Source organism: Oryx dammah, unplaced genomic scaffold (genome assembly GCF_014754425.2).
Source record: "Oryx dammah isolate SB20612 unplaced genomic scaffold, SCBI_Odam_1.1 HiC_scaffold_2, whole genome shotgun sequence".
Lineage (NCBI taxonomy): Eukaryota > Metazoa > Chordata > Mammalia > Artiodactyla > Bovidae > Oryx > Oryx dammah.
Window position 1 is genome coordinate 40,963,987 of NW_024070186.1, and position 27,005 is coordinate 40,990,991.

General features: G+C 36.3%; 1 protein-coding gene across 1 annotated transcript; it reads left to right on the forward strand.

Annotated features, from left to right (window-relative positions):
- Positions 1 to 25,141, forward strand: LOC120858777 (arylacetamide deacetylase-like 2). Its single transcript, XM_040235085.1, has 5 exons — positions 1 to 144; positions 16,189 to 16,411; positions 19,475 to 19,544; positions 21,501 to 21,672; positions 23,576 to 25,141. The coding sequence occupies exons 1-5, from the start codon at positions 7 to 9 to the stop codon at positions 24,176 to 24,178; spliced, it is 1,206 nt and encodes a 401-aa protein (XP_040091019.1). The 5' UTR covers positions 1 to 6; the 3' UTR covers positions 24,179 to 25,141.
- The last annotated feature ends 1,864 nt before the right edge of the window (positions 25,142 to 27,005 follow it).

The window sequence follows — 27,005 nt, forward strand, 5'->3', positions numbered from 1 at the left end:
AATATCATGGGGTACAAAACTCTGTGCTTTGGACTGACTTGTATTCTTTTTGCTTTTTATATTTATACACCAATGCCAGAAAACATTGAAGAACCATGGAAAATAAGGATCGTGGATGTTGCTGTAAAAACTACTTCACTTATGGTAATTATTTTTTTCCCCAGGGAATTGGGATTCCTTGTTACAAGCACATGTAAAGTTTCTTGTAATTAGTATTTTGAAAATGACTTTTTTAGGATAAATCTATTATTAATCTGTTTAATTTAATAAATCATTATAAACAAAATTGAACCTGTATAAAACGTGGGATATAAAATTTTGCTGGTAAAATAAATACAAAATATACTGTGCCAAGAATAAAAGAAATAAATTTTAAATTAAGTGGAAAATTGAAGGGATTTTAAAGCAATTTATATTTTATATTTCTGAGAAAAACTAATCATGTATTTTCTTAAACTTACTCATGTATACTGATTATGTTTTTATATTTTGATGTACATTTAGTATCTGTATTGTTTTAGTGTCTCTATCAGTCATTTTTAAAGTTTTTAGTTTCAGAACTCTATACCTTTTAAATATTGAGACTAAATGAACTTTTAAAATGTGGGTTATAGTTATTAGTATTTGCATTAGAAACTGACCTCATTAGATAACAATTCCCTGGCAGTCCAGTGGTTAAGTTGCCACACTTCCATTGCAGGGGGACTGTGTACAATTCCTGGTAGCAGAACTTAGATCCTGCGTGCCCCGAAGTGTGGCAAAAAAAAAAAAAAAAAAAAAAGAGAGAGAGAGAGAGAAAGAAATCAGTGCGGTGGCTCAGACGGTAAAGCGTCTGTCTGCAATGCAGGAGACCCAGGTTCGATCCCTGGGTTGGGAAGATCCCCTGGAGAAGGAAATGGCAGCCCACTCCAGTATTCTTGCCTGGAGAATCCCATGGACGGAGGAGCCTGGTAGGCTATTGTCCATGGAGTTGCAAAGAGTTGGACACGACTGAGCAATTTCACAATTTCACAAAGAATGATAATGATGTTAATATAGCAAACCTATTAGAAGTTAAATAATAGTGATATTGTTTTCCATTTTTGCAAATCTCATTTATGTCTCACTTTATGGAAGAGAGCTGGAGTCACCATCTGCTTTTGCATTTAACCTGTTGCAATACTACATGTCATGTAGCATCTAGAAAATTCTACTACATGCTCATGAGGAAATTGGACTTTTAAAAAAGGCAAGAAGTATCATAGTATTATGTGCATTTCCTGAATATCTCTCAGAGATCCACAAGAATTCTAAGACCATACTTTGAAAACCACTGCTTTTGTCTATCTTCAATACTAAATTGCTACATTTTAGATTTTTTTTGTGACAATACTAGAATTTGAACTAAGATCTACCTCACTGAAAGTATCAGGCTCTCCTATCAAAGCATGCTGCTAACTGGAGGCCTTATAAATAATGTGAACCATAGGAAGTTTGAGGGACAATGCATCAACAGACAATAAGTTATCAGAGAAGAGAGAGCAGTGCATGGTACCAGGGAAGTGGTTGTCTAGTGTGCTACCCAGAGGAGATGACAGATCTGTCAAACTAGATCCCAAGGTATCTCCTGCCTAAAGTTAAAAGTGTGCCAAATGTCCTCTTGCCCTCAGAGTTCCCTTTTATTGTGAATGCTTCACCTTTTCATTCATTGGATTAGAGAGAAAAATGAGCAAGTGCCAGCCCTACAGAGAAACTGCCATGTTATTGTCTGAAGAGCTTCTATAGCTTTAAACTTCAGAGTAACTAATGCTAATTTACTGCCCTGCCATATCAATGTTAGTACATTCTGAAACCATGCAACTGTAGACTTCAACTTCCAGTTTATCAAATGCAAAACAGAATTAAAATATTGCACATGTAAAATAGAAATGGCTTTTGTATTTGCATATATATACATGAAAATTATTTTAGCAATCAGTTTCTAATTGCTCAAGTGATAATCACTTTGTTATTGTCATAGGTAAATTTTATAATGTGCAAAAATTCTTGATAAAATGATGTGGAAAAACAAGACTACAGAGACATTCATATTATTGGCTGTATATCATGAGAAACGCTGGGCTGGAAGAAGCACAAGCTGGAATCAAGATTGCCAGGAGAAATATCAATAACCTCAGCTATGCAGATGACACCACCCTTATGGCAGAAAGTGAAGAGGAACTAAATAGCCTCTTGATGAAAGTGAAAGAAGAGAGTGAAAAAGTTGGCTTAAAGCTCAACATTCAGAAAACGAGCATCATGGCATCTGGTCCCATCACTTCATGGGAAATAGATGGGGAAAGAGTGGAAACAGTGTCAGACTTTATTTTTTGGGGCTCAAAATCACTGCAGATGGTGATTGCAGCCATGAAATTAAAAGACGCTTACTCCTTGGAAGGAAAGTTATGATCAACCCAGATAGCATATTCAAAAGCAGAGACATCACTTTGCCAACAAAGGTCCGTCTAGTCAAGGCTATGGTTTTTCTAGTGGTCATGTATGGATGTGAGAGTTGGACTGTGAAGAAGGCTGAGCATCGAAGAATTGATACTTTTGAACTGTGGTGTTGGAGAAGACTCTTGAGAGTCACTTGGACTGCAAGGAGATCCAACCAGTCCATTCTAAAGGAGATCAGTCCTGGGTGTTCTTTGGAAGGAATGATGCTAAAGCTGAAACTCCAGTACTTTGGCCACCTCATGCAAAGAGTTGACTCATTGGAAAAGACTCTGATGCTGGGAGGGATTGGGGGCAGGAGGAGAAAGGGATGACAGAGGATGAGATGGCTGGATGGCATCACTGACTCGATGGACGTGAGTCTGAGTGAACTCCGGGAGTTGGTGATGGACAGGGAGGCCTGGCATGCTGCGATTCATGGGGTCGCAAAGAGTCAGACATGACTGAGTGACTGAACTGAACTGAACTGACTGAAAGTAGAAGAAAGAGAGTGAACTTAAAATCCAGATCTTAAAAAAGTTTACTTCATTTTTCTGTGGCTCAATTTCTTCAACTGCAAAGTGAGAAATTTATAAACAAATTGCAGCATTACTATGAGAGTAGGAGGGCATGTTTTCCAAGACAGCATAGTGATGTCTAAAACGGTAGCTGGTGTTTGTTCAGTAGAAATCTAGTAAGCATCTACTCCCATCATCAGAACAATCAGAAATGAGGGGCCAAAACCCTAAAAAAGTTAATTTTTTAAATTACTTCTTATTAGAGTATAATTGCTTTACAATATTGTGTTAGTTTCTACTGTACAGAAAATTTAATCTATTTACATATATATATCCCCTCCTTTTTGGACTTCCTTCCCATTCAGGTCACCACAGTGCATTAAGTAGAGTTCATTTTAAAGTGATACATCTGCTAGATTGAAATTATCTTCACTATGATTATCTTCAACCAGCAATTAAAATATTTAAGAGTGTTTTTCACATATATTGATAATGAAAATAAACTAAAATTTATTGGGCACTTATGATGTATCCTGTCCTGCTTTAATTTCCTTAAAACTATGGTTTAACACTTACAACTGCACTTTGAAGAAGTCACTATAGTTATCCTCATTTTATAAATGAGGAAAATGAGGTACAGGGAATAAGAAAACCAAAGACACATAGGTAATAATTTTTAGAATTGAGAATCAAACCAGATAGTCTATATTCAGACTCTACTTTTCTTCAACATTATGCCAAAGTTTAAATTTTATTTTAACTTTGCATAAAAGTCAGCCTATTGGTTATATAGCCCTATGTAGTTTAATATAGGTAGAGATTCATGTAACCAGCACCAAAATCAAACATGAAAACATAACCCCGCAAATCACGTCATGCTTCCCTTTTTAGTAAACACTTCCACACCCTAAACATCTGGTAACTGCTGATCATTGTATGCTTGTACACTTTATGTTTTTGAAATATCATAAATGGGTTCCTGTTTGTGTGTTTGTGTGTGTGTGTGTTTTTGTGTGTTCTGTCACTTCAGCCATTTCTGACGCTTTGAGACCCTATGGACTGTAGCCTGCTAGTCTCCTCTGTCCATGGGATTCTCCAGGCAAGAACACTGGAGTGGGTTGCCATGCCCCCCTCCATGGGATTTTCTCCTCCCAGGGATCCTCTCTGTGTCTCCTGTGTCTCCCACATTGCAGGTGAGCTCTTTTCCCATAAGCCACCTGGGAAGCTCAGATGGGTTCATACTGCATGGGAATTATGAGTCCAGCTTAATGGATTTCACTAAACATGATACATTTGAGAGACTTCCATGTGGTTCAGTGGTTAAAAATTCACCTGCCAATGAAGGAGACACGGGTTTGATCCCTGGTCCGAGAAGATTTGACATGCACTGCATAGGCCATTCTCTTCAGCAAGAGAAGCCACCGCAATGAGAAGCCCCTACACTGCAACTATAGTAGCCCATACTAAAGAAAGCCTACACAGCAACAAAAACCCAGCACAGCCAAAAATAAAATAAATAAAAAAGAAAGATATATTCTAGAGTAATATATGCATTGAGAGTATCACAAATTCAATCCTTTCTAAAGTTGTGTAGTATTCCATTATGTGGTTGTATCATGAAAGTGAAAGTGAAAGACACTCAGTCATGTCCGACTCTTCACCACCCCATGGACTATACAATCCACGGAATTGTTTGTAAAGTGATATCTTTGTTTTTTAATATGCTGTCTAGGTTTGTCATAGCTTTTCTTCCAAGAAGCAAGCAATTTTTATGGCTACAGTCACCTCTGCAATGATTTTGGAAGCCAAAAATATAAAATCTGTCACTGTTTCTACTTTTCCCCCATCCATTTGCCATGAAGTAATGGGACATGATGACATGATCTTAGTTTTTGAATGCTGAACTTTAAGTCAACTTTTTCACTCTTCTTTTTCACCCTTATCAAGAAGCTCTTTAGTTCCTCTTCACTTTCTGCCATTAGAGTGGTATCATCTGCATATCTGTGGTTGCCGACATTTCTTGGCAATCTTGATACCAGATTGTAATTCATTCAGCCCAGCATTTCACATGATATACTTTGCATATAACTTAAATAAACAGGGTCACAACATACAGCTTTATCATACACTTTTCTCAATTTTGAACCTGTCACTTGTTCAGTGTAAGGTTCTAACTGTTGTTTCTTGATTCAAATACCTATTTCTCAGGAGACAGGTAAGGTGGTCTGGTATTCCCATCTCTTTAAGAATTTTTGAGTTTGTTGTGATCTACACAGTAAAAGGCTTTTGAGTAGTCAATGAAGTAGAAGCAGATATTTTTCTGGAATTCTCTTGCTTTCTCTATGGTCCAGTGAATGTTGGCAGTTTGACCTCTGGTTCCTCTGCTTATCTAAATCCAATTTGTTCATCTAAAAGTTCTAGATTCACATACTAGTGAAGCCTAGCTTGAAGGATTTTGAGCATTACTTTGCTAGCATGTGAAATGAGAGCAATTATATGGTAATATGTACATTCTTTGGCACTGCCCTTTGGGATTGGAATGAAAACTGATATTTTTGAGTCCAGTGGCCGCAGCTGAGTTTTCCAAATTTGCTGGCATATTGAGTTCAGCACTTTCACAGCATCATCTTTTAGGATTTTAAATAGCTCAGCTGGAATTCCATAACTCCACTAGCCTTGATTGTAGTAATGTTTCCTAAGGCCCACTTGACTTCAGACTCCAGGATGTCAGGGTCTAGGTGAGTGACCATACTATCATGGTGATCTGGGTCATTAAGACCTTTTTTGTATAGTTTTCCTGTGTATTCTTTTAGCAGATACTTAGTTTGTAAATATTTTCTCCCCTTCTGGGGCTTTTCTTCTTGTTGTCTTAAGTTACATAGCAAAAACTTTTACATATCATTGAAGTTCAATTTAGCTTTACAAAAAGAAAAGCTTTTCTTCTTTAACATTGTATCTAAGAACTTTTCACTTAATCTAAGATGACTGATTTTCTCTTATCTTGTCTTCTGAGAGGTTTGCAGTTTTTCATTTTACATTTAGGTACTGGACTCATTGGGCTTTCCAGATGGCTCAGTGGTAAAAAATCTGTCTGCCAATGCAGGAGACGCCAGAGACACAGATTCAGTCCCTGGGTCAGGAAGATCCCCTGAAGAAGGAAATGGCAACCCATACTTGTCTGGAAAATTCCATGGATATTGGTGCCTGGCAGGCTACAGTCCATGGGGTTGTAAAGAGTTGGACACTGAGCACACACTGCATTGGATCCATTATGAGTTAATCTCCATATAAAGTGTCAGGAATTGGTCAAAATACATTCTTTTTGCATATGGATGTCCAGTTGTTCCATAATCATTTGTTGAAACACTTACTACCTTTCTTCATTGAATTGCCTTGTATCTGTGTCAAAACTAAATTGGACATAGTTATTCCATTTTATTAAAAATATTTATTTATTTTACCCTGTCAGTCTTAGTTGCGGCATGCATAATTTTCATCATGTCATGCAGGATCTTTTCTTGTGGTGCACGGACTCTAGTTGTGGCACACAGGGCTAGTTGCTCCAAGGCATGTGGGATCTTAGTTCCCAGACCAGGGATAGAACCTGTGTCCCCTGCACTGGAAGGCAGATTCTTAACCACTGGACCACCAGGGAAGTCCCTGTGTTGGTTTATTTCTGAACTGACTCCTTTCTCTTCCCTTGATCTGTGAGTCTAGCTTTTCACCAATACTACACTGTTTTGACTACTTTAGCATCTCAGTAGTCTTGGAACCAGCTTATAGGAGTCCACCAACCTTTCTTAATCACCAAAATTGCTTTGATCATTATAATTAATCACCATTAATCATAATTTTTGGTAGTGACTAAAAATTCTAATGAGTTTTGTGTCTGAAATTGGTTGACTCTGTAAACCAATTCAGAAAGAGCTGTCAGTTCAACAATATTGTCTCTGATCAGTTTATAAATATTTCTCAATTTAATTAGGTCTTTGATTTCTTCCATCAGTGTTTTTCCATCAGTTTTCTTCCATCAATATTCAGCAGATAAAGACTTTATATGTATATTGTTATATAACTAAGACATTTAATTTTGGTGCTGTTATAATTGATAATTTTTAAAAATTTTGATTTCCTTTTGTTTATTGCTACATTTGAAATGATGTTTTTTATATATATTCACTTGTATATTTTGTTCCAACTGAACATGCTTATTTGCTTTTCAAGGTGTTTTTTTTTTAATCCTGTAATATTTGCTTAGATAATTATGTTGACTGAAAACAGAGAGAGAGAAACTGTTATCCTTTTCTTTCCAGCTTTTTCTCTGCCTTAGTGCCCTGACTGTGACTTCCCAGAATTGTGTTGAGTAGAGAGCAGACATACCTGCCTTAGGAGGAAGCATTCAGTCTTTCACTATTAAATATGATTTTTTTTTGTAGATACCCTTTATCAGATTAAAGAAGTTTTCTTTTTATTATAAGTTTGCATAGATTTTTTTAAAAATCAAGAATAGGTGATGAGTTAAGCCAAATTGTTTTTCAGCATCTGTTATTATAATTATACATTAGGATGAGCATATATAATTTTTCTTTCTGTATTAGTATCATAAACTACATTGATATATAAATAGTGTACTAATCTTGCATTTCTGGGGCAGAACTCAATTGATAATAATGGATTGTCATTTTTCAATATCAAGGAATGTTATTTAATATTTTGTTAAGGTTTTTGCTTCTGTGTGTGTACATGCTCAACTGTTTAGTCTGACTCTTTGCAACCACAAGGACTGCAGCCTGCCAGGCTCTTCTGTTCATGGAATTTTCCAGACAAGATACTGGAGTGGGTTGATATTTCCTTCTCCAGGGAATCTTCTGACCCAGGAATCAAATTGGCCTCTTCTGTTTGTCAGGCGGATTCTAAACTGAGCCACCTGGGAAGTGTGCATGTGTGTTTTTATTTGAAATCAAAGTAGTATTTTAGAGCTACTTAGAAATGTTAGTATGCCGAAATTTCTGCTTCAAGGCTGTACTATGTGGACCAGCAGAGTATTTATCTTTCATTATTTCTTAAGTAAATATCATTTTTTAAGTTTGGTCAACTTATTTCTATCAGAGAACCTTTTCTTTCTTTTTTTTCAATTTAATTTTGTTTTTTCAATTAATTTATTTTAATTGGAGGCTAATAATTTTAAAATATTGTGGTGGTTTTTGCCATACATCAACATGAATCAGCCATAGGCATACAAGTGTCCCCTCATCCTGAAACCCCCTCCCACCTCCCTCTCCACCACAACCCTCTGGGTTGTCCCAGGGCACCAGCTTTGAGTGCCCTGCTTCATGCATCAAACTTGCATTGGTCATCTATTTTACATATGGTAATGTACATGTTTCAATGCTATTCTTTCAAATCATCTCACCATCTCCTTCCACATAGTCCAAAAGTCTGTTCTTTACATCTGTGTCTCTTTTGCTGTCTTGCATATAGGGTTGTCATTATCATCTTTCTAAATTCTATATGTATGTGTTAATATACTGCATCGTGTTTTTCTTTCTGACTTACTTCACTCTGTATAATAGGCTCCGGTTTCATCCACCTCATTAGAACTGACTCAAATGTGTGTTGTTGTTGTTTTTTTTTTAAATAGCTGAATAATATTCCACTGTGTATATGTACCAAAACTTCCTTATCCATTAGTCAATGGACATCTAGGTTGCTTCCATGTCCTAGCTATTGTGAATAGTGCTGCAATGAACATTGGGATACATGTGTCTCTTTCAATTCTGGTTTCCTTGTGTGTATGCCCAGCAGTGGGATTCCTGGATCGTGTGGCAGTTCTATATCCAGTTTTTTAAGGAATCTCCATTCTTCTCCACAGTGGCTATACTAGTTTGCATTCCCACCAACAGTGTAAGAGGGTTCCCTTTTCTCCACACCCTCTCCAGCATTTGTTATTTGGAGACTTTTTGATGGCAGTCTTTTTGACTGGCGTGAGATAGTACATCATTTTGGTTTTGATTTGCGTTTATCTGACAATGAGTGATGTTGAGCATCTTTTCATGTGTTTGTTAGCCATTTGTATATCTTCTCTGGAGACATGTCTGTTTAGTTCTTTAGCCCACTTTTTGATTGGGTTGTTTAATTTTCTGGTATTGAGCTGCATAAGCTGCTTGTATATTTTTGAAATTAATTCTTTGTCAGTTGCTTCATTTGCTATTATTTTCTCCCACTCTGAAGGCTGACTTTTCACCTTGTTTTCTTCAATGTGCAAAAGATTTTAAGTTTAATTAGGTCCCATTTGTTTATTTTTGCTTTTATTTCCATTACTCTGGTAGGTGGATCATGGAGGATCATACTGTGATTTATGTCAGAGTGTTCTACTATGTTTTCCTGTAGGAGTTTTATAGTTTACAAATTGTGAAATTATTTTTTCTAGTTCTGTGAAAAATACCATTGGTAGCTTGTTAGGGATTGCACTGAATCTTTAGATTGTTTTGGGCAGTATACTCATTTTCACGATATTGATTCTTACAATCCACAAAAATGGTGTATTTATCCATCTGCATGTATCATCTTTGATTCTTTTATCAGTGTTTTATAGTTTTATATATATAGATCTTTTGTTTATTTGGGTAAATTTATTCCTAAGTATTTTATTCTTCTCATTGCAATGGTGAATGGGATTGTCCCCTTAATTTCTCTGTTTTCTCATTATTAGTTTATAGGAATGCAAAGGATTTCTGTGTTTTAATTTTATATCCTATAACTTTACTATATTCACTGATTAGCTCTAATAATTTTCTGGTGATATCTTCAAGGTTTTCTATGTAGAGGATCATGTCATCTACAAACAGAATTTTACTTCTTCTTTTCCAATCTTGATTCCCTTTATTTCTTTTTCTTGTCTGATTGTTCAATCTCTTTAATTTTTCCCCCTCCATTTCTTATAGGCTCTTTTGTAAAAACATAATTTAACAATTAATTATATGTAAAGGAGTACAGTGGAAGAGAGAAATAGATTTAAGGGACTAGATCAGATAGAGTGCCTGATGAACTATGGACGGAGGTTTGTGACATTGCACAGGAGACAGGTATCAAGACAAGCCCCATGGAAAAGAAAAGCAAAAACAGTAAAATGGCTGTCTGGGGAGGCCTTACAAATAGCTGTGAAAAGAAGAGAAGTGAAAAACAAAGGAGAAAAGGAAAGATATAAGCATCTGAATGCAGAGTTCCAAAGAATAGCAAGAAGAGGTAAGAAAGCCTTCCTCAAGATCAATGCAAAGAAATAGAGGAAAACAACAGAATGGGAAAGACTAGAGATCTCTTCAAGAAAATTAGAGATACCAAGGGAACATTTCATGCAAAGATGGGCTCAGTAAAGGACAGAAATGGTATGGACCTAATAGAAACAGAAGATATTAAGAAGAGGTGGCAAGAATACACAGAAAACTGTACAAAAAAAGAGCTTCACGGCCCAGACAATCACGATGGTGTGATCACTCACCTAGAACCAGACATGCTGGAATGTGAAGTCAAGTGGGCCTTAGAAAGCATCACTACAAACAATGCTAGTGGAGGTGATGGAATTCCAGTTGAGCTATTTCAAATCCTGAAAGATGATGCTGTGAAAGTGCTGCACTCAATATGCCAGCAAATTTGGAAAACTCAGCAGTGGCCACAGGACTGGAAAAGGTCAGTTTTTATTCCAGTCCCAAAGAAAGACAATGCCAAAGAATGCTAAAACTACTGCAGAATTGCACTCATCTCACACACTAGAAAAGTAATGCTCAAAATTCTCCAAGCCACGTTTCAGCTATACGTGGACCATGAACTTGCAGATGTTCAAGCTGGTTTTAGAAAAGGCAGAGGAACCAGAGATCAAATATCCAACATCTGCTGGATAATGGAAAAAGCAAGAGAGTTCCAGAAAAACATCTATTTCTGCTTTATTGACTATGCCAAAGCCTTTGACTGTTTGGATCACAATAAACTGTAGAAAATTCTGAAAGAGATGGGAATATCAGACTACCTGACCTGCCTCTTGAGAAACCTATATGCAGGTCAGGAAGCAACAGTTAGAACTGGACATGGAACAACAGACTGGTTCCAAATAGGAAAAGGAATACATCAAGGCTGTATATTGTCACCCTGCTTATTTAACTTCTATGCAGAGTACATCATGAGAAACCCTGGGCTGGAAGAAGCACATGCAGAAATCAAGTTTGCCAGGAGAAATATCAATAGCCTCAGCTATGCAGATGACACCACCCTTATGGCAGAAAGTGAAGAGGAACTAAATAGCCTCTTGATGAAAGTGAAAGAGGAGAGTGAAAAAGTTGGCTTAAAGCTCAACATTCAGAAAATGAAGATCATGGCATCTGGTCCCATCACTTCATGGGAAATAGATGGGGAAACAGTGTAAACAGTGTCAGACTTTATTTTTTTGGGCTCCAAAATCACTGCAGATGGTGACTGCAGCCATGAAATTAAAAGATGCTTACTCCTTGGAAGGAAAGTTATGATCAACCTAGAGAGCATATTCAAAAGCAGAGACATTACTTTGCCAACAAAGGTCCGCCTAGTCAAGGCTATGGTTTTTCCAGTAGTTATGTTTGGATGCGAGAGTTGGACTGTGAAGAAAGCTGAGTGCTGAAGAATTGATGCTTTTGAACTGTGGCATTGGAGAAGACTCTTGAGAGTCCCTTGGACTGCAAAGAAATCCAACCAGTCCATTCTAAAGGAGATCGGTCCTGGGTGTTCTTTGAAAGGAATGATGCTAAAGCTGAAACTCCAGTACTTTGGCCACCTCATGCAAAGAGTTGACTCATTGGAAAAGACTCTGATGCTGGGAGGTATTGGGGGCAGGAGGAGAAGGGGACGACAGAGGATGAGATGACTGGATGGCATCACTGACTCGATGGATGTGAGTCTGAGTGAACTCCGGGAGTTGGTGATGGACAGGGAGGCCTGGCGTGGTGTGATTCATGGGGTCGCAAAGAGTCAGACATGACTGAGCAACTGAACTGATTGACTGAAAGGAGTACAGTTGCACTCATCTCACAGTCTAGTAAAGCAATGCTTAAAATTCTCCAAGCCAGGCTTCAGCAATACATGAAACGTGAACTTCCAGGTTTTCAAGCTGGTTTTAGAAAAGCCAGAAGAACCAGCGATCAAATTGCCAACATCCAATGGATCATCGAAAAAGCAAGAGAGTTCCAGAAAAACTTCTACTTTATTGACTATGCCCAAGCCTTTGATTGCGTGGATCACAATAAAATGTGGAAAATTCTGAAAGAGATGGGAATACTAGACCACCTGACCTGCCTCTTGAGAAATCTGTATACAGGTCAGGAAGCAACAGTTAGAACTGGACATGGAACAACAGACTGGTTCCAAATAGGAAAAGGAGTATGTCAAGGCTGTATATTGTCACCCTGCATATTTAACTTCTATGCAGAGTACATCATGAGAAATGCTGGGCTGGAGGAAGCACAAGCTGGAATCAAGATTGCCAGGCGAAATATCAATAACTCAGATATGCAGATGACACAACCCTTATGGCAGAAAGTGAAGAGGAACTAAAAAGCCTCTTGATAAAAGTGAAAGAAGAGAGTGAAAAAGTTGGCTTACAGCTCAACATTCAGAAAACTAAGATCATGGCATCTGGTTCCATCACTTCATGGCAAATAGATGGGGAAACAGTGGAAACAATGTCAGACTTTATTTTTCTACGTTCGCCAATCACTGCAGATGGTGATTGCAGCCATGAAATTAAAAGATGCTTGCTCCTTCGAAGGAAAATTATGACCAACCTAGATAGCATATTGAAAAGCAGAGACACTACTTTGTCAACAAAGGTCCATCTAGTCAAGGCTATTGTTTTTCCAGTGGTCAGATATGGATGTGAGAGTTGGAAATAACGAAAGCTGAGCACATAAGAATTGATGCTTCTGAACTCTGGTTTGGAGAAGACTCTTGAGATTTCCTTGGACTGCAAGGAGATCCAACCAGTCCATCCTAAATGAAATCAGTCCTGAATATACTTTGGACGGACTGATGCTGAAGCTGAAACTCCAGTACTTTGGCTACCTGATGCTAAGAACTGACTCATTTGAAAAGACTCTGGTGCTGGGAAAGATTGAGGGCAGGAGGAGAAGGGGACAACAGAGTATGAGATGGTTGGATAGCATCTGCAACTCAATGGACATGGGTTTGGGTGAACTCCGGGTGTTGCTGATGGACAGAGAGGCCTGGTGTTTTCTGGTTCATGTGTCACAAAGAGTCAGACACGACTGAGCGACTGAACTGAAGTGAAAGAGGAGTACCAGTAGCATATATCACAGTGGTCTAGAAAAATGTATTTACATCTTGTCAGTACTTGGTCAGAAACTGGAACTTTCTAGGTCTCAGTATCCTCATCAATAAAGCAGACAGCTTATATGATTTTTTTAATACCTCGTAAAATTTTAGCAATCTCAGATAGCTATAATAATAAATGCTATGTAATGTTCTTTTCCCCCACAATATTTCACAATTCTTTTTTGTGACTATTCAGTGGAAGATACTACAAAGATATTAGAAGCCTACCAAAAACAGTAAAGAGAGCTTTATTCCAATGGCATAGAATTTACAAATAATGTTTTTTTTTCCTCCAAGTCTTTCTTAAAAACAGGAATCTGTTTGCAGTTCAAAAAATGGACATAGCTTTATTAATAAAGTGATAAGTATATACTTTCTGAAGTTTTATATAAATTAAATTACAATGAGTTAAATGAAAATATTTTGAATACCCATACGAGGAAGTTGAAAATCTTTTCTCAGATAATTTTTCAGATAAAATTTATAATTAAGAAATAAGTAGACCAATATAAGATAAGCTGCAAATAAATTGATCAGATTACTCATTTAAAAAACTCTATATATGTGGATTTATTTAGAAGCAACTATAGCATATGTGTTAGGATGTACAATGAGACCCCTACAGTGTTATTATATTTATTTAATTTTTTAATATTAAAAACATTTTGTTTGGGATATAGCCAATTAACAATGCTGTGATAGTTCCAGGTGAACAATGAAGGGACTCAGTCATACATATACATCTATCCATTCTCCCCCAAACACCCCTCTCATCTAGCCTGGGACATAATATTGAGCAGAGTTTAATGCGCTATAAAATAGGTTTTTGTTGGTTATCCATTTTAAATATAGCAGTATAGCATGACCTTCCCTAAATCCTTGACTATCCCTTCCCTTGGGCAGATATGAGTTTGTTTTTTGTCTGTGAATCTCTTTCTGCTTTGTAAGTAAGTTCATGTGTATCATTTCTTTTTAGATTCCACATAAAAGGGATGTCATATAATATTTCTCTTTCTCTCTCTGACTTACTTCACTCAGTATGACACTCTCTAGGTCCATTCATGTTGCTTCAAATGGCCTTATTTCATTCTTTTTAATGACTGAGTTATATTCTATTGTATATATGTACCACATCTTCTTTATCCATTCCCTGTCAATGGACATTTAGGTTGTTTTCATGTCTTGGCTATTGTAAACAGTGCTGCAATTAATATTGAGGTGCATGTATCTTTTCAGGCCATACTCTTTCCTGGATATATGCCCAGGAGTGGGATTGTAGGGTCATATGGTAGCTCTACTTTTAGTTTTTTAGGGAACTTCCATATTGTTCCAATAGTGGCTGTACCTATTTACATTCCCAGTGACAGTGCAGGAGGGTACCCTTCTCTTCACATCCTCTCCAGCATTTGTTGTTTGTGGATATTTTGATGAAAGTCATTTTGACTGATGTGAGGTGATATCTCATTGTAGTTTTGATTTTCATTTTTCTAATAGCTAGCAATGTTGAATATCTTTTCATGTGCCTGTTGGCTATCTGTGTGTCCTCTTTAGAGAAATGTCTATTCAAGTCTTCTGTCCATGTTTTGAGTGGGTTGTTTTGATGCTATTAAGTGTCATAAGCTGTTTGTAAATTCTGGAGACTAACCCCTTATCAGTCACATCATTTGCAAATATTTTCTCCCAATCTGTGGGTCGTCTTTTTTTTGTTTATTGTTTCCTTTGCTGTGTAAAAGCTTTTGAGTAGGTACCATTTGTTTATTTTTGCTTTTATTTTTATTATTCTGGGAGATGGATTGAAAAGATGTTGCTGTGATTTATGTCAGACAGTGTTGTGCCTATGTTTTCCTCTAAGAGTTTTATAGTGTCTGGTCTAATATTTAGGTCTTTAATCCATTTTGAGCTTATTTTTTGTGTATGAAGTTAGTGTGTTTGTCGCTCAGTCATGTCCGACTCTTTGTGACCCCATGGACTGTGGCCCGCCAGGCTCCACCTCTGTCCATGGGATTCTCCAGGCAAGAATACTGGAGTAGATTGCCATTCCATTCTCCAGTTTGAAGTTAAAGAATGATCTAATTTCATTTTTTTACATGTGGCTGTCCAGTTTTCCCAGCACCATTTGTTGAGAGACTGTCTTTCCTACATTGTGTAGTCTTGCCTCCTTTGTCATAGATTAGTTGACTATAGGTTCATGAGTTTATTTCTGGGTTTTCTATCCTGTTCCATTGATCTATATTTCTATTTTTGTGTCAATACCATACTATTTGATGACTGTTGCTCTGTAGTATTAGTTAGGGAGCCCGATTCCTCCAGCTCTGTTTTTCTTTTTCATGATTGTTTTGGCTATTCAGGGTCTTTTGTGTCTCCTTACAAATTCTGAGATTTTGTTGTTGTTGTTGTTCTAGTTCTCTGAAAAATGCCAATGTTGATTTGAAAGGGATTGCACTGATTCTGTAGTTTGTCTTTAGTAGTATAGTCATTTTGACAATATTAATTTTTTAAAATCCATAAACATGGTATAGCTTTCCATCTGTTTGTGTCTTCTTTGATTTCTTTCATCAGCGTCTTATACCTTTCAGAGTACAGGTCTTTTGTCTCTTAAGTAGGCTTATACTTAGGTATTTTATTCTTTTTGATGCAACAGTAAATGGAATTGCTTCTTAAATTTCTCTTTCTGATCTTTTGTTGTTAGTGTATAGAAATGAAACAGATTTCTGTGTATTAATTTTGCAACCTGCAACTTTACCAAATTCATTGATGAATTCTAGTAGTTTTACAGTATTATTCATTTTTAATTCTTCCTCTTTGATTACATATTACTAAAAACTGAAATATTTAAAGTTCTAATTTTGTTTGTTTATTTTGACAGGCTATGATATTGGAAAAAATAGGCCTTAAAAGCTTTGAAGCATTGTTTGCCACAGTAATAAAACTGGACTATACACAACCAATTTCAGATGAAAATGTTACAGTGATGGATACAACATTTAGTGATATTCCAGTACGTTTGTACTTGCCAAAGAGGAAGAGAGAAAGCCAGAGACCAGCTGTAATTTATATTCATGGTGGTGCCTTTGTCTTTGGAAGTTACAGTAAGTACTTTTTATATAAGCAAATGTATGTGAGTATATGTGTTTGTATGTGTTGCACATTATAAGTATTTATATTAAAATAATTTTTATATATTATATTTGGCAGAACTTTTGCTGATATAATTTATGTTTGTAAGTAAGTGTACTTAGCAGAGAGAAAAACTGTATCAGTCAAGGTTCATATATATACCTTCACATACTTTTTGTAAATAAATCATAAAAATATCAGGTGAGATTTTTGCTTTAAAAAGTTATTATCAAATAAAGTTATACTGACAATGTATAATGGGAGATTCAAGTAGTAAATTTAAAGCTTAGGTCTGAAATTACCTAATGACCTGATTTTAGGTTCAGAAAAACAGAAGTGAATAAGTTGATTTAAATGTTGGTTCAGAAGTGATAATATCTGCAACTTGCAAGTAGCAAATACGTATTCATATTGTAGACAGTGATGCATCAATACTTATCACGTTGAGGCTTAGACTCCAATGCATATTTTTGAACTTGAAAAATAAAATACACGTTGAGTAATCAAGCTCCTCTCCTCAAGTATATTTCTGTCTAATGTTTGGAGATGATTCCAAGAGGTATGATGGAATTGCTAAGACAGTTACACACTCATACACATTCCCAAACAGACACAAACTCAAACATGCTCAAACACACACACACACATTCACAAGCACACATATATACAGTTGCTTTTAGACTATTGATATTATTGATTCACCATACAGCACAGAATATGATTGATATTGTATTGAAGGAACTCCAAAGTGTAAGAAACAAATGAAAAGACTCTTTTCACCAAAGAGACACAGCCTGAGTGATTACACCCAGAATTTTGACTTTGTGATCTGTTAACATTTCAAACTAATCACAAATGCTACAGTAGTTTGGTGAGTGGTCCACTCTTATTTGATAGATACTCACAATATTAGGATTGGAGAAGGTGATGGCACCCCACTCCAGTACTCTTGCCTGGAAAATCCCATGGACGGAGGAGCCTGGTAGGCTGCAGTTCATGGGGTCGTGAAGAGTTGGACATGACTGAGCAACTTCAATTTCACTTTCCTGCATTGGAGAAGGAAATGGCATCCCACTCCAGTGTTCTTGCCTGGAAAATCCCAGGGATGGGGGAGCCTGGTGGGCTGCTGTCTATAGGGTCGCACAGAGTTGGACACGACTGAAGCGATTTTGTAGCAGCAGCAGCAATATTAGGATAGGTACTATTATCATGCTTTTAGAGGTAAGGTAGCTACAGAATGGTTCAGTAATTTGTTCCAAGTCCTATTAGCAAGTGGAGGAAGCAAAACCCAAACCAAGGCCTGTCAGCAGGATCAACAGGCTTAACTCTCATACCGCTGGTGAGCAGTCTCATCCTACAAACCCTCAAGGTGGTTTCAAGATGTTGTCTCTTGTGTGTATTTAGTTACTATCCTTCATATCAAAGCCATTTTCAAACCCTCATGCTCTTTCAAGTCTCTCAGCTTATCCTCCCTCATCTATCAAGGATGTCTGTGCAAATTCAGCACCCATCTATTCTTTACTCCTTGCCAACCATATGTGTCCTCAAAAATTACAGACTGTATTAATTCTTAACTTTACTTCTTTCTGCTTATATTGTAGACAAATGCATTTTTATCTTTTCTAAGATTTAATCTCTTTTTTGTCTTTGGTCATATTTCCTACTATTGTTAAGATTTTAATCAGTATTTTTCTTCTGTCTATAAATGTGTCCTCTCTATTGGCACCTAAACATGTTACAACATCTTCTACCTTGATCTTCCTTGTTTCCCAATATCTCTCTCTAAGTAGTCACTTATCACTCTGTTATTTTTCTCAGGCTCATTTTTATACACTGTGGAATCCAATTTCTTCTTTAAGAATTCTTAAATTGTGTAATTTGACAATGATCCCTCCTCTTTGCTTCACTGAAATTCTCTGCTCCTTTGGTTTCTATGAAATCAATTTCTTTTGACTTTTGCCTCTCCCCCTTAACTTCACATTCTTCTCCTTCTTTAAAATAAAGCAAACATAAACAAATGCACAAAATGGGCCTTTTTTTACATTTTATAAGTGTTTGTGTTCTCCAGTGGTCCTTTCATTAGGTTTTGACTTTTCCTGCTCTTTTATTTAGACCTTTCCACTTTTCAGCACTACCCCTCACACCTATGCTGTTGATTTCCAAAGCTGTACCTCCAGCTGTAATCACGGTCCTAAGTTTAAGATCAATATATACAGAACTTCAGAGCTTGCCAGTATATTTGGATGAACCACCGATAATTTAAGGTTAGCATGATTAAACAATCTGAATCATATCTACTCCCCATCCCAATAGTCCAGGAAAAAAATTAACCCAAATAAACAACAAAAGTAAAAACAACTTCAAGAAAACAAGCAGAGGAACTGCTCCTCAGCTGTTGTTTTATCGGTGTGAGAATTACAATCAATTATTGTTCCTTAGCATCTACATTTAATAACCAATTCTATCCACCTGTCTTCCTAAATAGCTTTTTCTCTCTCTCCATGCTTAAAAAAATTATCATTTTTATTTCCTTCTGTTGCTTCTCCTTTTTCTTTTTTTGCTAACCACCATTTCCTTGTTTATGTCACCCTTTTTCTAATTTGCTTCTGTTATATGCAAATCTGGCCATAAATTTTATAACTAAATTCTTTGGTAAAATCTATCACCTTATTGACAAAGAAATCTTTAGTGTAGCATCCAAGTACTGGTACCAGTATTCCTATTTTCCAATGCAGTTTCACTTTATAGCCTACTTCTCTCTCAATACTTGTTTCAATTGTACTTAACAGTTAATTCTCTGAGCTCTGTATGTATTCTCATGATTCTTTGAATGTATTTTCTTCTGCAATGACCTTCCCCATTTGATGGCAGCCATCAAATCTTTCATCTCTGGATCCTAACATGTGGCAGCAGGAAAAGTGGAAATGTGAGGATTCCACCAATTAATCATATTTCTGTCATGTTTCACAGTGTTGTTGGTTTTCCATTGCCATTTATTTACAGGGTAGACTTTCATATTAATTTCTTCATTTCAGAGCATACACCTATGGACCTCCTGAATAGATGGACGGCAAACAAAGTTGATGCTGTTGTTGTTGGAGTGGAGTAAGACAGTGATTGGTTTTTAGTATTATAATTTTTGCCCTTGTGACATAGTTTTGATTTCCAAAGAAGGCACCCAAGCCTCCCAAAGGACTTGGAACCTAGGGATCTTATATTTATGTTAGTAACTTTTACTAATGTTACCTTATCTTATCTTCCTCAAAGGTACCTAGTTTCCCTTCAACCTGTCATTGGACAGACTTCTGAGAGGCACAGGCTGAACATCTTTGGCAATCCAACTATGGTACTTCTAGAAATGTCTAGGTGCTTAGCTACCCATTATACATTTGGGATGTTGAGTTTTGTGGAGTTTTTTTTTTTTTTTTTTGAGTTGGTGATAAAAGATTAATTTTATAGACATTCTTTTTTTCACTGAAGTGCCATTGATTTACCATATTGTGTTAGTTTCAATATACAGCAAAGTGATATAGTTACACTCATATATATTCTTTTTTAGATTTATTTTCATTATAATTTATTAGAATATATTGGCTACATAGATACTGTTAATTGGAGAAACATCAGATGAAAATGTTGGGACTGTCTGAAAATTTAAAATCATTCTCAAAATGAGAGAACTTAAGTGCTAATGTTTTTTGTCCCAATTTCCAACAATATACAAGAAAGACTAGCAAATGTCCAGTACTATATGATCTATTCAGCGGTTCTCTGTACTTCATCTTCATAATGAAGTTTTTTTCCCCCATTTTCCAATCAGTTAAGTAGTACAGAAACATATTTAGAGACTCCTAGCCCAAATGGCGAACAGGGAACATAATAGCATTTTTGTTAATTGAGAACTTAAGGGTATTAAATAGAAAATACAAGTGGAACCACTGCTGTTCTGCTCACTAATGCTGCTGTAGGGCAACCAGAAGAATTGGATGTTTCCAGAGATACTTCTAGTTTATAATAATTAGGATGCTCTCCCTTTCTCTCTATAATTGAACCTAATATACCACTTTATTATTTTAAGATACTTTTAAAATCGTGATGTGTATTGTACTGAGTTTAAGAATTCAGTCAGTTACTTCTGATATTTGGTTTTTTTTTTGTACCCTGAAGAACATTTAAAGTAACAATACATTTTTGATACTTTATTTTCCTTAATTTATACTACATTTCAGATATTTTAGATGTAGTTACAATATGACAAGATTGCAAGGGTCATCAGGTCAGCATTTAAGGGTTGATATTGACATTATTAATTCACCAATTCTTTTGCAAAGTAAAAGTATAGAGTAAGATTACCCAATCTTAGTAAGTAGGTAAGATTACCCAATAGAGTTTATCTATTAAAAGAAAAAATTAAATATATATATATATATATATATACAGTTGGATACATTAACAGATGTTCTAATAATTTGCCTTAGAATGACATTTACAGCTGTCATTCAAGATCACTTACTATACTTAAATATTTATTTTGATTTGTGTTTTCAGGTCATATGTAAGCTCATACTCATGTACTCAGCTCATGATACAAATTCTGATATTAGAACATGCTATTCTGTAGAATTTTTACCTAGATAAACTTCTAATATGACACCTACAAATCATTTGCTCTCAGATTTGCTGCTTTTAAAATCTAGTGTGCACTCCCAAGAATGGTTGTAAAAATGTTAGTCACCAACTCCACAGAGAATTTGATAAATGTTGCAGAGCATCTCTCTTTGATTGCACTTTTGCTGAAAAATTTACATACAATTTTATGAGTTGATCCTGATCTCTTTCATCTCCCATAGAACCCAATATTTTAAAAAACTTTATATAAGAATCTACATTTTATTTTAAAAACAGAAGTTAGTAGGAAGTCCAGGTATGACTGGTGAAACTGAAGATTCCAAGTAGGGCCAATTTTGTTCTCTGGACCTGCTGATTAAATTGAGAGATACGTGGATATATGCAACTGAAGTTTAATCCTATATGCTTTGTTTCTTTTCTTTTTTCCTGAAGCCCTAGACTAGCTCCTCAATATCCATTTCCAGCTCCCTATGAGGATGTTGTTTCTGTGGTCAAATTCTTTCTACAGGATAAAATCCTTGCAAAATATGGAGTGGACCCCAATCGAGTTTGTATTTCAGGTGATAGTTCTGGGGGTACACTTGCAGCAGGAGTGACTCAACTGGTAAGCTGTATGTGTTATATGTAATATATATTTATAACAAATAGACACATGCTATAACTCTAACACAAAATCACTTTCTTTGTTAGGATATTTTTAATGGTTTTATATTTTAAGCTGTTAAGTGGAAAAAATAGAAAAAACCTTCCTGTCCTTTTACATAATTTTACCATTAGACAATGTGGCTTTAGCAGCATTGAGGAAAAGTGACATATAATATTAAATAAGGCTTTTAATTAGTCAACAGTTTTGAAGGAAACAGAACAATGTCTAGGAACCACTGTTTAATATGACAAGGAATTTTTTGTTCTCCTTAGGTATTGTAGTTCATGTATTTCAGTGGAATGCTAGCAGACAACATTTGGGCCACAAGGCATGCTTGCATGGTAGAATCACTACTGTAATAATGAAAATGGTCTATGTTAAAACCATTGCTGTGTGCAGTTAAATAATAGTTGTCCCCAGTAACTATTATAGTTGAAAAATGAATTCAGTACAATAGATAATTTTTACCCCCAAAACCACATTTTATGGAGCAAAACTAACATAAGAAGAAGGATACCTACCAGTAAAACCAGCAGACTCTTCTAACTCCTCTTGTATGACTTTGCTGCTAGCCTGAGAAAGTATTGGTTGAATTTCTCTGTCTCATTTTTGTTTTGGGGGTTGCTGTTGTTTCTTCCACTCTGCTTATGACATGAGCCAGTTGATTTAGAAAATAATCTGTATGGAGGACACTGGGAAGGGATCAAGGGCATAAGAGAGATTGTTAGACAAATTTGTTTTTCTTCATTGTCTTTTTGAAACCATGCCCCCACTATACCTTGAGTGTGTAATTTGCAGTTGGTTGGATATCACGTCCCCTTGTGAGGTTCTACTGGGGTTACTTTCAATTAATTCTCATTTTGTATGTCAGTTACTTCTGGGAGGGGTTAACATCAAGAAACACCCTCCAGACACTGAGCCTTTCATGTGGAGTGGCAACTGGTATATTCATTTCTACAGATGTCACTATTGAGGCTGTTGGTCTGGGGTTAGGCTCCTCACATTACTTGTAAGTTTTCTTCTTTAGAGTGCAGGAGTAAAATCAAAGGAAAGGAAAATATATGGTGGCTCCTCTCACCCCATAGTTGAGATATTAGGATGCTTCTTATTTCTGTAAGAAAGAAAAACTTCAAATACAATGCTCCGTGTCTTTTTTTGCCCTTCAAATTTTCGTTAATTACTATGCATATTTCCCACCACACTACACTGTTTTCTCCAAAAGACAAGCTGTTTATTGTGCATGTGTGTGCTCAGTCACTTCAGTCATATCTGATTCTTTGTAGCCCCATGGGCTCTAACATACTAGGTTCCACTGTCCATGGAAGTTTCTGGCAAGAATACTGGGGTGGGTTTCCATTTCCTTCTCCAGGGGATCTTCCTGACCCAGAGATCAAACTCGTGTCTCTTGTGTCTCCTGGATTGAAGGCAAGTTCTTTACCATAGTGCCACTACACTGTTTTTTCCAAAAGACAAGTTGTATGTTAGGAATGTTTTTTTTTAAGTTGATCGAACTCCATTTGAATTTAGTTAATATGTGAGTTTGAGCAATGATATTCTATTATTAAATTCATTATTTCTTCTCAGTTTACTGTAGGTCAGATTTTTCAGTATAGACTACTTGTCCACAGGAATTACATAATTATTTTTGTTATTTGGTTGTCATATGTGAGTAAACCTGTGTGTAAATCATTATTGATGAAAGTGGGATGACACTTTTTAAAGCACTCAAAGTATAACTGTGAGGTACTATATCATTCTTATAATTATTTACATAAGAGCTGATGTGATTGGAGGAAAGCCTCCTACTCCTATAGTTTGGAAGGCTTGGACTCATTCACATTTTACTGTGTCTTTTTTTCAGATACAGAATGATCCAGAATTAAAAAATAAACTGAAAGCACAAGCTTTAATTTACCCTGTCTTACAGCTAGTTGATACCTCTGTGCCATCTCACCGTGAATATGAGCATGGTCCACTTCTGCCATGGAAAGTGGCAATCAAATTTGCATGCCTATATTTGACCCAGGATAAAGCACTCCCCCAGGCAATGATAAAAAATCAACACATGCCTCATGGATCAATGTATCTGTTCAAGTTGGTAAACTGGAGCACCCTCCTTCCTGAAGAGTACAAGAAAAATTATGTATATACTGAACCAATTCTTGGAAGACTTAACTCTTCATATTCAACACTTTTGGATACTAGGTTATCACCCTTGGCAGTCAATGATTCCCAGCTGCAAAATCTGCCCTTAACTTACATCCTCACCTGTCAACATGATATTATAAGAGATGATGGACTTATGTATGTCTCACGACTTCAAAATGTTGGAGTTAAAGTTTTTCATGACCATATGGAGGATGGAATCCATGGAGGTTTATCATTCATGGCCTCACCAATTTACTTAAAACTAGGCATTAGAATAAAAGATAAGTATATTAATTGGCTAGAAGAAAATCTGTAAGTAGTACATATAACTACCTAGCTAATCAGTGTTATAGTGCAAAGGCTATGTTTGGAGATTTGTGAATTTAAGTGACAATGTGATGTTAGTTTTGATCAATCAAGGTTTAAATCAAAGCAAAATTATTGTGTATCTTTGAAAAAAATTAATTTCCCTAATCTTAGATCTTGCTAAAAGGAAGACATATTTATCCTAATAAATGTCATTTATTCAGTGTGATGCATGTTAAATATTCACCAATTTCATAGTAAAGTATAAAAATGGTATGATTATAGGCAACACACAAATGATAGTTTCCTGGTAGTGACAGGAATGGTAATGGTGAGTGAGAAGTAATTTTAAGAAAGGAAAATTGCAGTGGATTTTAGATGGAGTTGGGAAGTAATACCTTTCAAGCTTTTTTATCATTTAGTGGTCCATACATAAATTTTATCCTCTCTGTGTAAATCATTAGTTTTCCTTTACTCACACAAAATCTGCTTTCAGACATATTGCTAGCATTCTTTGCTGATAGAGGGAAAAGGCCAACATCTGAACTGTAAATCCTTTCAAAAGCCTAAATTTTTAGCCCTTACTCAAATGTTTAGAAACATCAACCCAGAAGATAGATGAGTTACTCCACTGATTTCTATGTACTGATTATCCAAGATGTTCCCTCACAATTTTGTACATTGCAGTAAGTATTGAGTATTCTATTATTCTGAACTTCTGGAGTGATACATTTATCCTCACAGAAAGCTATATAACTACAAAAATATTTAACTGATGATATCTGGACCTATGGACTCTCCCGTGATGATGGGGTCCACACTCATGTTAGTCTAGATGAACCTCATGACTAAACTTCATCCCATTAGGACACTTCATAAACAGTGTCTCTTTTTCTGAAGTCCCTGTGATGCTACTCTTTGCATGCTATTGTTAGTTCTGTGTCTTATTAAACTGAGTAAATTTGATGCTGTATAAGTGTAATTGTATTTGTTCATTTGTTTGATAATCTAATCCTCAAACACATTGCTCAAGTCTACAGCTTCATTATTTGCTTTTTGGTCACCTCAGCACCTAATCTGTTCTCCAATCTCTTAACATATTCCACCATATTAAGCTCTTCCCTGAAATCCAAACACTGAACTATTACATCAGGACCCATGAGTATAGACTATTATGTTTTCATTGGTATTTGTTGTCTCATCACATGTATGAAATAACATCTTACTCAACAATCATCTAGTTGTGTTTTTTATAAAAGAGAGACACTGTTCAAAGATACTGTCTTAAATCAAATGAAAAAAATTTGCTTGCCTGAATTAATCATTGGAATCATGTAAATCTTTGTGATTCAAGATTTATTTTGTAAACATCATTAATTACATTAATTATAAAACTTAACATAAAGCTTATAGCTGTCAGTATTACAAACCAGCAAGTTGATATATAAATACTACAGTGACTAACACTAACACATGATTATTGAGGAAAGGAAGGTCTGTGGCATTGAAGACAATTTTTAGACTATGAAAAATTTATGACTCATGCAGATATAAAAATCCAGATATGTTAAGACTATATTTTAATTCAACTCATTCAGTAAGCAAGCCAAGCCACTGTTATAACTCATACAAAAGATAATTCAGAGGACCAATATAATAAAAAGAGGTCAAAGACAATGAGCAATAGAGGGTGTGCTTAATGTAGACAATGCATAGTTGTAAAATATTTCAAAGACCATAATATACTAGACCCAGATAACCTAGAGAAACACAAAGATGACACAGAAGAAAGATCTCTTTCTTCTAGGCAACACAGAAGATCGTTTTTTTTAATTGAAGTACATTTTTTTTTCCTTTAGTGGAAAGGACAAGGTGAGAGTAAATTTCTCCACTCTTTAAAGCATCAGAACAATTTTCTAGGTGAATTATATCTGTAGTTATAGAGCTGTATCAATGAGCCAATTAAAGAGTTTTAGGAGAGGGGGTTAGGGTTTTGGGGGCTCCAAAATCACTGCAGATGGTGGTTGCAGCCATGAAATTAAAAGACGCTTACTCCTTGAAAGGAAAGTTCTGACCAACCTAGACAGCATATTCGAAAGCAGAGGCATTACTTTGCCAACAAAAGTCTGTCTAGTCAAAGCTATGGTTTCTCCAGTAGTCACGTATGGATGTGAGAGTTGAACTATGAAGAAAGCTGAACGCCGAAGAATTGATGCTTTTGAACTGTGGTGTTGGAGAAGACTCTTGAGTGTTCCTTGGACTGCAAGGAGATCCAACCAGTCCATTCTAAAGGAGATCAGTCCTGGGTGTTCTTTGGAAGGACTGATGCTAAAGCTGAAACTCCAATACTTTGGCCTCCTCCTGTGAAGAGTTGACTCATTGGAAAAGACTCTGATGCTGGGAGGGATTGGGGGCAGGAGAAGAAGGGGACGACAGAGGATGAGATGGCTGGATGGCATCACGGACTCGATGGACGTGAGTTTGAGTGAACTCCGGGAGTTGGTGATGGACAGGGAGGCCTGGCATGCTGCAATTCATGGGGCTGCAAAGAGTCGGACATGACTGAGTGACTGAACTGAACTGAGGAGAGGGGGAGAATCAAGATGGGAGAGGAGTATGAAGTAAAATCACCTCCTTCCACAGAAACATTGAAAATACAAGTGGAAAGATTCACACAGAACAGCTACTGAGCATTGACAGAAGACCTCAGATCTCTGAAAAGACAAGAAAACTTCCAAGTAATCAGGAAATAACCAAAGGAAGAAGAAAAAGAAGTAATCAGTACTGTGTGTGCCCCCAGGGAGGCAGCTGTGAAGGAGGAAACGTTCCCACAGCTC